At 48.7% G+C, this 12,446-nt stretch overlaps 1 protein-coding gene across 2 annotated transcripts in view; it reads right to left on the bottom strand.

The window, feature by feature from the left end:
• The window catches only part of IL13RA1 (interleukin 13 receptor subunit alpha 1), a 60,211-nt gene that overhangs the window by 13,327 nt on the left and 34,438 nt on the right, over positions 1 to 12,446 (bottom strand). The window contains exons 7-10 of one of the 2 annotated variants that reach the window (XM_081793275.1): positions 9,515 to 9,562; positions 9,094 to 9,226; positions 5,779 to 5,875; positions 3,275 to 3,359 (exon numbers count right to left, since the gene is read on the bottom strand). In XM_081793275.1, the coding sequence (XP_081649401.1) occupies positions 3,275 to 3,359; positions 5,779 to 5,875; positions 9,094 to 9,226; positions 9,515 to 9,562 (363 nt within the window). The remainder of the gene's footprint in view (positions 1 to 3,274; positions 3,360 to 5,778; positions 5,876 to 9,093; positions 9,227 to 9,514; positions 9,563 to 12,446) is intronic. The other variant, XM_081793276.1, reaches the window with a different exon arrangement.

The raw sequence follows: 12,446 nt of genomic DNA on the forward strand, positions 1-12,446 counted from the left end.
TGTGGCAAGTTCAGGACTGGGTTCCCAGGTGGCTCCCATGGCTACCCCTCTAATCCATTCCCTCCAGATTGACGTCAGAATGGTACTCCTTTTACCTCCCCATGTAAGGCCAGCCGGAATGCGACTCCAAACCTTTTTCTCGGAGCTCCCCTACCCCAACCCTCTCTATCAAACGGAACTCTCAGAAGGTAGTGAGGTTCCTGGGGACAAACACTCTATCTTACAAGAGGCAATGCAGCAGAGTGGAAAGAGAGAGAGAGAGAGAGAGAGAGAGAGAGAGAGAGAGAGAGAGAGACAACTCCAGGATCAGACAGTTCTGGGTCAAATCCCACCTTACTACCTACTAGCTGTGTGACTGCAGTCAAGTGACTTAGCCTCACTGAGGCTTCGTCCCCTCATCTGTACTAAAACAAGAAAACGGCACTACAGCACCTACACCAAAGGACGGTTACGAGCATGGAAGAAGGGAATAGAAGCAAAGTACCGAATAAATACACTGTATGACGTAGTAGCCTTTCCATGACTGTTTAGAGGCACTCATGTACCTGCACAGACCCCAACCTCCTTCCTAAGGAAAATAGCCATGACAGCATTTTCCTTTCTTCTTATTTGAGAGACAGAGAAAGAGAGAGCAGGCATGCGAGTGGGGGAGACGGGCAGAGGGAGAGAGACAGAATCCCGAGCGGGCTCCACACTCAGTGCCCAGCCCGACACAGGGCTCGATCCCATGACCCCAGGATCATGACCTGAGCCGAAATCAAGAGTTGGACGCTAGGGGCGCCTGGGTGGCTCAGTCAGTTGGTTGATTGACTGGCTCAGGTCATGATCTTGCAGTTCGTGGGTTCGAGCCCCATGCCGGGCTCTGTGCTGACAGCTCGGAGCCTGGAGCCTGCTTCGGATTCTGTGTCTCCCTCCCTCTCTCTCTCAAATAAACATTCAAAAAAACAAAAAGAGTTGAACGCTCAACCAACTGAGCCACCCAGGCGCCCCAGAACAGTGTTCTTCAAAGTGTCTCCACAAACTATCTTGCCAGAACAGGAATCATCTGTGAGCTCCCGTTCACTACGCGGATTCCCGGGACCCATCCCAGACCTCCTGAATCGGACTTTCTGGAGGCGGGGTCTGGGGGCCCCTATTCTCACAAGGGTTTCAGTTGGTCGTGACTCAACTAAAGACGAAGAACCAGTGGTTGCCATATTCACCTGAGTTACACTTGACTTCTGCCTCACGGTGCCCCACCCTCAGGGTCTGGCAGTATGACCATGCCTTGCTGAAAGACTGATCCAGAAGAATCCTCCTCTGAAAGCAAATCAGCCTCCCTGCCTTCCTTCCTGAGCTGTATATCATCGCTGCTATTGTGAATCACTTGCTATTAAGAGAATTGTTTGGGGAGGGGCGCCTGGCTGACTCAGTTGGTTCGGCGTGTGACTCCTGCTCTCAGGGTCATGGGTTTAAGCCCCTTGTTGGGGGGTAGAGCTTACTTAAAAAAGAAACCGTCTGGAGATGCACAAGAATGGGAAAGCATCCACAGTAATACTAATCGCTAACGCTTACTAGGCACCAGTAATGGTACCGGGCACGTTAAGCAGTCTGTATGTATTAAATTAATCTAAACCACAGAACGACACCAAGAGGCGGGCGCTATCATTACCTTCATGTTACAAATGAGAAAACTGAGGCACAGAGAGGTTAGGGAAGTTACCTAAGGTCAGACAGATGGTAAATGAGATTTGAATCCAGACAATGTGACTCCAGAGCCCAGGCTATCATGTACTATGCTGTACGATTTCACGAAATTAACTGCCCTGGGCCTGATATCACTAATTTAAGATATATGTAGTAATGCTGATATTTATTCCATTTAGTGTCCTTATTATTTTCTTTGGGTGAATGTACTTATCGGAGAAACCTGAAACTCTTCGCTTCCCCTGGGGTCTTCGCTTTTCTAGCCACAAATTCCAGCATGGGAGTCTGCAGCAAACGAACTGTAACAGTTGGGGTGAGTTTGTCTTCGGAGGCCAGCTTTCCAGGCACCAACACGAACAAAATCTATGTCCATGTTTACCCTATCTTTCTATTTCCCCAAATCACTAAGAGGCAGAAACCCTGCCCTTCGCACTGGTTTCATCTGGAAGGCTCCTCTCACTGAGGGTTTGGACTGAACAGATTCCCTACCCCAGAGAGAACAAAGCCCAGCGATATGAGCTGGGCAAAGTATCCCGAGGACTTCTCAAATGGTCTGCGTAGTCTGAGATACAAAATTGTTTAACTTATTTTTAAAAATTTTTTACTATTTCTTATTGAGAGACAGAGCATGAGCAGGGGAGGGGCAGAGAGAGGGGGAGACACAGAATCCGAAGCCGGCTCCATGCTTCGAGCGGTCAACACAGAGCCTGACGCGGGGCTCGAACTCACAAACCGTGAGATCACGACCTGAGCCGAAGTCGGACACTCAACCGACTGAGCCGCCCAGGCGCCCCTTATTTTTTATTTTAAGTGGACTCTATGCCCAATGTGGGGTTCAAACTCATGACCCTGAGATCAAGAAGTGCGTGCCCCAACAGACTGAGCCAGCCGTGTACTGTGAGATGCAACATTTTAAATCACCTCTTCTTTAATCTTTTAGGTAAAATGTAGTTTAAAATAATCAATTTTGCATTTTCTTTTAGAGAGAGAGACAGCAAGAGAGCGTGTGCAAGTGGGGGAGAGGCAGAGGGAGAAGGAGAGAGAGAATCTTGAGAATCTTAATCCACACCCAGCGCAGAGCCCGATGCAGGGCTTGATCTCATGACCGGGAAATCATGACCCGAGCTGAAATTAAGAGTCGGACACAACTGACTGAGCTACCCAAGTGCCCCAAAATAACCAATTTTGAAATAAAGTACTGACACATGTTTCAACACGGATGAACCACATTATGCGAAGTGAAAGAAGCCAGACACAAAAGGACAAATATTGTAGGACTCCACTTACACGAGGTACCCAGAATAGGCAAACTCATAGAGACAGAAAGTAGAAAAGAGGTGGCCAGCTCCTGGGGGGAATGGGAAGTCCGCATTTAACGGGCACGGTTTCTATCTGGGATGATGAAAGAGTTCTGGAGATAGCGATAATGGTTGCACGACACTGTTGAATGTACTCAATGCCATTGAGACGTATACTTAAAAAGGGTCAAAACGGCACATTTTCTGGGTTTGTTTTTGTTTTTGTTTTTTACAAATCCCACAGCCTCCGAACAAAACCCAGTTTCGAACTTCATGGAATCAGTGCTTACCAGGCTGTCATCATTCTGGTCTCCAAACATTTCTTTAAAAATCTTGCCAGGGTCAGGAATTGGAGGGAATATAATGATCTTGAGCCTTTAAGAAAACAGAGACATTTTTTGATCAAATCTTCCAGTCCACAGGAACGTCCCATTTAAATAAAGGCACTTTATTTATTTTTTTTTTCAACGTTTATTTATTTTTGAGACAGAGAGAGACAGAGCATGAACAGGGGAGGGGCAGAGAGAGAGAGGGAGACACAGAATCCGAAACAGGCTGCAGGCTCCGAGCGGTCAGCACAGAGCCCGACGCGGGGCTCGAACTCACGGGCCGCGAGATCATGACCTGAGCCGAAGTCGGAGGCCTAACCGACCAAGCCACCCAGGCGCCCCTAAATAAAGGCACTTTAAAAGAAGCCTTGGACAAAAGACATGGTGCACTAGTCATCTTTAGTGATAAAGCAGCCGTGAATAAAATTCCAAAAGAAGCTCAGAAACCCATGTCCTTACAGCACCCAAGTATGGGTGCAACAAGGGGGCCGTCAGGATAAACACACTGCTCATACTCTTACCGTTTAAAAAAAAATTTTTTTTACGTTTATTTAGTTTTGAGAGACAGAGTCAGTCAGACAGAGCACAATGGGGGAGGTGTAGAGAGAGAAGGAGACACAGAATCCCATGCAGGCTCTAGGCTCCGAGCAAGCCTTCGGCACAGAGCCCGACGCGGGGCTCGAACCCACGAACTGCGAGATCATGACCTGAGTCGAAGTCGGTCACCCAACCGACTGGGCCACCCAGGCGCCCCACTCTCATCGTTTTTAAAACTGTTTTCCAGCTTGGGGCACCTGGGTGGCTAACCGGGTGAGGCGTCTGACTCTTGATTTCGACTCAGGTCATGATCTCGTGGTTCATGAGACTGAGCCCCGCGTCAGCGCGGAGGCTGCTTGCCCGCTCGCTCGCCCCCCCCGCACCCGCAAGATAAATTTGAAAAAAACCACAAGTGTTTTTTCCAGCTTAAATGAGATCTATTCAAGGGAAAAAAATTGTACACGTGTGAGGTGAACAACATGATGTTGTACGTTATGAAACGATGACCACGATCAAGCAAATTAACACACCCATCACCTCACACGGTTATGACTGTGCGTGCGTGGGTGTGTGCGCGCGTGCGTGAGCCGTCCCCTATAATTGAATAACGGTGCTTTACTCATCATAGGCCAGATGGGGGCTCATTGCTTATAATTTCAAAAAAAAAAAAAAATCTTCCGAGAACAGGGTTCATTCCTCTTTTTACTTTCTTCTTTTCTCCCCTCCCCATCTTTATGCCTCAGACTACCCTTTGGTGGCCCCACCTCATCTCCCAGGCTCTGAACATCGGCGTGGCCCAGGGCTCTGTCTCTCGCCCTCTGGCCCTCTCACTGTACGAGCGCTCTCTTCCAGTCTTAGGGCTTCGGGTCCAGTTACACGCCGAGGGCTCCCCAGATTCCATCTCCGGCCCAGACCTCCCCCCGAAACTCCAGATTCATCGCGCGACTACCCCTGTGACATCCCTACTCGGGTGTCTAACGGCCATCTGGAACTGACATTCCAAACTGAGTCTTCCCCTTTGCCCCAGGGCCAGCGCTCCGCACAATCTTCTCCCTCTCAGCCGACGGCTCCAGCGTTCACCCAAACCTGAGCTCTCCGTGAACCCTCAGTTTCCCTCGGGCCTCACGGGCAAGCGGCCATCAGCAAGCGCTCTCAGCTCTACCTTCCGAATGCGTCCCACCTCTGACCGCATCTTACTACCGCCATCACTAACCTCCTAGGCCAGGCTTCCCACGTCTTTACCCCCCAAAAGGCAGCAGCACCTTCTGACCAGCCCACCCGCTTCCGTTCCTGCCCGAGCCAGCTCTTCGTTCGGCAATGTCGGTGACCTTTCATGACAGTAAAATCAGGGCGGGTTCCTTTCCCCGCTTAACACTCTGCAACGATTCCCCCTCATGCTGAGGACGAAATCTCAATTCCCCCGCCACGGCCCACGTGATCTGGCTCCGCCAACCTCTCCAGCCTCATCTGGCGCTCGCCCCTTGCGCGCACCGAGTGCCGTCTCTCTACCGACCAGAGAGAGACAACTTGGTGAAGTTCTCTTTCCCGCAGCTTTAAAGTAGCAGCTTGCCCTGCATTAATACTGGACGGGTCATTGAATGCGTCACGCCAAGACTTCATTCCAAGAGCTACCGCCTTTGGCCGTATTAGGCATCTGAAAGAGCAGGGTGAACACGGGGCCTGTCGATGATCCCAAACACACGCGAAGGGAACGGTGCCGGAGCGGGGCCGCGGGAAATTAACGCGACACCTTCCTCCCCAGAAAATGGGCACGGTAATCCCTCTGGGCCGCACCATACTACCAAAAGCCGTTGATAGCCAAAGTGCTCCTAATACGTGGGGCGAACGCCAAACGCCCTCACGAACAGTAGGAACTGGAGAGGAAGGGCCAACAGAAGCCGCCAAGCCGACCGGGGCGGCCGCCTCACCTTTTGAGATAAAGCAGGAGGACTATGATGGCACCCGCAACGATGACCGGGGTGGCGAGCAGCATGGTTATATAGAATGTGGGGTCGGCGTTCTCACCTGGCAAATGGAAAACAAACAAAAAGACATGAGAAATCAAACCCTTTTGGGGGCGGGGGGGAAACAACAAGCAACCGTTGGATCAAACTAGCGAGATCGCAGCTTTCTCTGCACTCTACCCCAACCTGTTTTCCAACTCTTCAATTCTATTTTTAAGGTTTTTTAATGCTTATTTATTTCTCAGAGAGAGAGACAGAGAGACAGAGAGAGAGAGAGAGAGAGAGAGAGAGAGAGAGAGACAGACTGTGAGCAGGGGAGGGGCAGAGACAGAGGGAGACACAGAATCCGAAGCAGGCTCCAGGCTCCGAGCTGTCAGCACAGAGCCCGACGCGGGGCTCGAACTCACGGACCGCGAGATCATGACCAGAGCTGAAGTCGGACGCTTAACCGGCTGAGCCACCCGGGCGCCCCCAAAACGCTTCAATGATCTCATCTTCCGTTGCCTTAGCAGTGAAAAACAAAGTCCTGCTCTAGTGCCCAACATGCCACAGATGAAAAGACACCTTGAGGGTTGTCTGAAGCCAGGGTATCTTAACTAGTTCCAGACACTATTCACAATGCTATTACACCTGTTAGAAAGATCATGTCATTAACAGTGACTCTCTCTTCTTGTTGGTCACTTAACCACTACTAGAACACCTAAGGCACTCCTAACTACCACTACTACTATTTTTAACTGAGCATCTGCTACATACGTGATACCACCCGGAGTGCCTCGATGTGTTTCTATGTATGCTATGGAGAGAGACGATGGTGTCTCCCGTTTATACAGATGAGAAGTATAAGGCTCAGAAAGGGTTAGTGGCTCGTTCAGAAGGGTTTAGTAAGTCAGGCCTCAAATCCGGCACTGTCCAAGTTCCAAAGCTTCTCGGTCACTTGAGAAGTTGACTTGCTACGCTTCACACGCAGAATGTCATGTCTGCTTACGTGCTCATCTTTTCCACGAGGGCATGACCACCTAGGAAGCATCGTCAGGGCCCAGCATCCCTGTGTTAGCCTCTAAGATGGCCCCAAATGATCCCTGCCTCCTGATACTCACGCCCTTACGTAACCTCCTCCCCTCGAGGGTGGGCCGGACTGACTGACTTGCCTGTAAAGAACTGAACGGCAGCGTTCATGTCATTTCAAGATTAGGTTACAAAAGACTGGTTTCCACACCGGGTGTCCTCTCACACACTCTTGCTTGAGTCACTTGCTTGAGCGAGCCAGTCGCCGTTTCATGAGGCATGAAATGCCTGCCTGCATGAAAGGCCCAAAGGGCAAGAAACTGAGGGAGGCCTCTGCAGGAGCTCCCTAGGGCTGCTGGAGTGAATCGCCACACATCGGTTGGCTTAAAACGATAGACGTGTGTTCTCTCACAGTTCCGAAGGCTAGACGCCCAAAAGCAATCCGCAGGGACGTGCTCCCTCTGAAGGCTCTGGAGACGAATCCCTCCTTGCCTCCTCCTAGCTTCTGGTGGCTCCCAGGAACCCTTGGGGTTCCTTGGCTATACCTGCATCACTCCATCGTCTGCCCCCATCCTCACAGGGCCTTCTTCCCTGGGGGGGGGGGGTCTCTTCGTGTTTCTGTGTATCCTCTCTCATAATGATACTAGTCATCAGATGCAGGGTCTACTTTAATGGTGTGACCTCATCTTAACCTGATCACATCTGCAAAAACCATTTCCAAATAAAGTCACATTCACAGGTATAGGAGTTGGGAGCCGAACGTATCTTTTTGAGGGAGACGATTCAACCTGCTACAGCCCCCATCCAACAGCCAGCAAGGAACAGAGGCTTTCCGACGACCACATAAGTGAGCTTGGAAGTGGGTTTCCCAGCCCCAATCAAGCCTTCAGATGAGACTGCAGTCCCACCCAACAGCTTGACTGTAACCTCATGAGAGAACCTGGGCCAGAGGCACTGAGCCACGCTGTGCCCAGATTCCTGACCCACAGGAACTGTGAGATGCTAAATGTGTTTTCTAAGCCACCAAATTTTGAGATTCTTTGTTATGCAACAATAGATAAGGAATACAACCATGCCTGGCACCTAGCTCGTTCAGTCCCTCAATTAGTAGGGAACCGATTACCTCAATAACCTGTCTCTCTGACTGTCAGAGAGCTATTAAAAGTTCTTCCGGTGGTCCTATTTTGCCCCAAGGAGCCACAAAAGAAAATAACCTATCTCCTCTTCTACTTAAAATTCAGCAATCAGGACTCCTCACCCCCAGGCTTGCTTCATCCAACCACTTGTCCCTAAGTTTTGCGATTCTTCAACATCCCGATGACCCTCTCAACGATAGGTTCCAGTCTGCCAGTGAAGCTCCTACAGCGTGGCGCCCAGAATAGAACACTGCACGCTTCTGATGGGGCCAGGACACTGTGTCCCACCCTGTAGTATCCCCTTGTTCTGGGTGCTACACTATCACTGCGGCCTGTGGCTACACACTGGGGGTATTTAAGGATCCAACGCTGAGTCATGCCTACACTCCACCCCACAACACACACACACACATCCATGAAGCGTAGCTCTTTCTACGGGCGCCTGGGTGGCTCAGTCGGTTAAGCGTCCGACTTCGGCTCAGGTCACGATCTCACGGTTGGTGGGTTCGAACCCCGCGTCAGGCCCCGTGCTGACAGCCCGGAGCCCGGAGCCTGCTTCGGGTTCTGTGTCTCCCTCTCTCTCTGCCCCTCCCCCACTCACGCTCTGTCTCTCTCTCTCTCTCCCCAAATATGAATAAAAATTAAATTTTTTTTTTTTAAAAAAACAGCACAGCTCTTTCCAATCCTGTTCTTGGGCCTGACACCCAGTTTGCTCAGGCACTCCGTTAATACACGAAACTGTTGTCTTCAAACCCGGATACGGTTTGATCTCTATCAAACGCCATCAAGGTCACTGTTCTACTCTTGATTCTGTCACTAGCCCACAGGGTGGTCCTCTAGCAAGGCACGAGCTATGGACTTCATCATGCCCGCCTCCCGGTATGTTGTTCAGGTTGTTAAAAACATAGAGACCGGACAGGAGAGAGAGAGTGCCGCCTTTTGGATTGTGGGTTTTCAAAGAGCTGCACGGTGTGAGTTAAACCTGGGTGATTTGGCTGTAATCGAACAGCAAATGCAGTGCGATTGCAGCTTCCCCTGGAGGATGTCGGGAATGCGGTGCCGCCCCCTCCCCCAGTCTATCTTCCGCTTCGGCCCCTCGCTGGTTTCCGTGGCGCGCGAGGTCCCGTCCCCTCACCTATGCTCATCGCCTGGCTCCAGTTGCTCCACAGCCTGTCGTCCTCGTAGCATAGCTTATTCGTCCTCACCCGGATTCTCACTGTGTTCAGAGTGTCGGGGAGGATGCCGGGGACCATGAAGCAAATTGTACCCTGAGAGGGGAGACAAACACACACGAGGCATGTTACCGGGCGGCTCTCCTTTTCTGCTTCTGAATCCCGCGGAAATAGAATTCTCTGCCAAATTCTGTACGCGATCAAGACTTGGATGGCGGCCCCCACGATCTGACTTTAGCTCCTCAAATGAAACTTGGCAATAACCCGCAAAACAAAGGAGTTTCTTTTGCTCAGAGCAGTTACCGTTGAGGCTACAGTCACCCTGCCCCACCCCCAGTCACTCTGTGAGCTTAAACCCAAAGAGCGAAAGTTGAATTTACTGACCTCCAGGTTTCCCTCAAATTCTGAATTCTGACATTTGGCTTCTTCAACCTGGAAGATATATAAAAAAACAAATACATTCAAAAAGAATGAAAAGACTCCACCGCATCATTTCACCATTTCTAACAAGGTTTCCTTTCATCCCATCTGAAGGGGACCAGGTGCCGTGAAAGGCTAGTTTTGTTTTGTTTTAATAAGATGCGTTGGATCAATTATATACACATACAGGAAAAAAAAAAACCTCTTGACCCCTACCTCACAGTATTTACAAAGTCAATTCCAAATGGACCGCACATCTAAATGTGAAAGTTAAAATAAACTGAACAAACAAATACATAAATACAGCGAGATTTTAGAAGAAAACGTAGAACATCTTCATGACCTTGAAGCAGGAAAAGATTTCTTAGATAAAACCACACAATAGTAACCCTAAAGGAAAAATTGTTATAAAGTCATCTGTATCAAAATTCCAAACTTCTTCTGTTCATCCAAAGATATCCTATTCAGGAAATTTGAAAAGTGACGCATCGAGTGAGAGAAGATGCCCGCAATCGCTGACAAAGAACTTGCATACATACCTATTTATAATGTATACTTATATTTATATGTAACACACCCACGCACATATACGTATAGCCCACCAACTAACGAGGAAGAGGCAGGCAACCCCACAGAAAAACTGGCAAAAGATTTGAGCAGGCGTTTCACAAGAGGGTATTCCAAATTGCCAACGAACATGTGCAAAAGCGCTCAGCTTCATTAATCATCGGGGAAATGCGAATTAAATCCACAAGCTAATGACACACACACGCCTATCGGACAACACCGAGTGCTGATGAGGATGGGAAGCATCTAGCGTCCTCCGCTTCTGCTCTTCATGGTGTAAATGGGCACAACCATTTGGGAACAGTCTGATCATCACTTAGAGACCATCATATATAACCCTCTGACCCACACAGGCTCAACAGAAACGTACGCACGTGCGCACCAAGAGACAAATACACAAACGTTCATGAAAACTCTGTTCATAAAACTCCCAACCGGAAACTATCCAAATATGCCCCAAAGGGAGAATGGATAAATCAAATGTGATAATACCGACACGATAGAACCAATGCAGTGAGAACGAAACACTGACAACTACAGGCAACGATATCTGTGGCTCTTCCTAAACGGAACGCTGGGTGAAAGAAGGCAGACGCGCACAAAAAGCAAATGCTGGAGAATTCGTTCATACGAGGCTTCAAAGAGGCAACAGAGGCGCCCGGGGGGCTCAGTCAGGCACCCGACCCTTGGTTTTGGCTCAGGTCACGATCTCACAGTTCATGAGATCGAGCCCCGCATCGGGCTCTGCGCTAACAGCGTGGAGCCTGCCTGGGATCCTTTCTCCCTCTCCCTCTGCCCCTCCCCTGCTCACTTGTTCTCTCTCAAAATCAATAAATAAACTTTAAAAACAAATAAATAAAAATAAACAGAGGCAACAAAACTAATCTATGGGATCAGAAGTCAGGGTAACAGTCATGCTTTGGGAGAGTCACTAAAAGGGGTCACGATGGGGCTTCTGGGGTGCTGGTTACATAAGTGAAAAATCAGTTGCAAAAATCACTTGTGAAAACTCATTGAGCTATGCATAACCACTTGTGTGATTTTTCTATAGGATCCTCTACATCAATTAAACGTTTAAAAAAAAAAAAACCAGTCTCCCTTGCTGAGAGTATGGTGTCAAAAACGACTGAGTCAGAGAAAACAAAGTATGATGCAAAATTCTCTTCCACACAATTTAAATCACTTGCTGTCTGACGTAGACAGATCAGTTCCTAAAATGCAAATATTTCGAAAGTGGAGTGAAAAATGAATAGTGAAAACCTGTTGCTTAGTATAAGTAGTCTACTTCTGGCCAACAGGTTATATGAAAAGATGTTCGACATCATTAATCATCAGGGAAATGAAAATCAAAACCACAATTAGGCATCCTCTTATACCTATTAGAATGGCCAACATCAAAGACAAGAAATAACAAGTGTTGGTGAGGATGTGGAGAAAGGGGAACGCTTGTGCGTTGCCGGTGGGAATGCAAACTGGTGCGGCCACTGTGGAAAACGGTATGGAGGTTTCTCAAGACGTTAAAAATAGAATTGCCCTATGATCCAATAATCACGCTACCCAAAAGGAACAAAAACACTAATTCAAAGGGGTACGTGCACCCCTATGTTTACTGCAGCATTATTTACCATAGCCAAGATATGCAAAGTGTCCACCCGTAGATGAATAAAGAAGACGTGGTATGTATATATGATGGAATATCATCCTGGCGTGAGAAAGAAGGAAAAATCCTGCCATTTGTGACAACATGGATGAAACTCAGGGGGCACTATGCTAAGTAAAATAAGTCAGAGAAAGACAAATACCGTATGACCTCACGTATATGTGGAATCTAAAAAAGTTGAGTTCAGGGGCACCTGGGTGGCTCAGTGGGTTAAGCATCTGACTTTGGCTCAGGTCACGATCTCACGGTTCATGGATTCAAGCCCCACGTCGGGCTCTGTGCCGACAGCTCGGAGCCTGGAGCCCGCTTCGGATTCTGTGTCTCCCTCTCTCTCTGCCTTTCCCCTGCTCACTCTCTGTCTCTCTCTCAAAATAAATAAACATTAAAAAGTTAAAAAAAATTGTTTTTAAAGTTGAGTTCGTAGAGGCTAAAAGTGGAATGGTGGCAGAAGGGGCTGAGGGACAAGGGGGGAACGGGGTGGTGTTGGTGAAAGGGTACAAGCTTTTAGTTATAAGTTCTGGGGATCTAATGTACAGAATGGTGATTGTAGTTAATAATACCGTATTGTATAGTTGAAATTTGCTAAGAGAGTAGATCTTAAGCGTTCTCACTACTTAAAAAAAGGTAACGGTGGGGGCACCTGGGTGGCTCGGTTGGTTAAGCATCCGA

Source organism: Panthera onca, chromosome X, assembly GCF_046562875.1.
Source record: "Panthera onca isolate mPanOnc1 chromosome X, mPanOnc1 haplotype 2, whole genome shotgun sequence".
NCBI classification, from domain to species: domain Eukaryota; kingdom Metazoa; phylum Chordata; class Mammalia; order Carnivora; family Felidae; genus Panthera; species Panthera onca.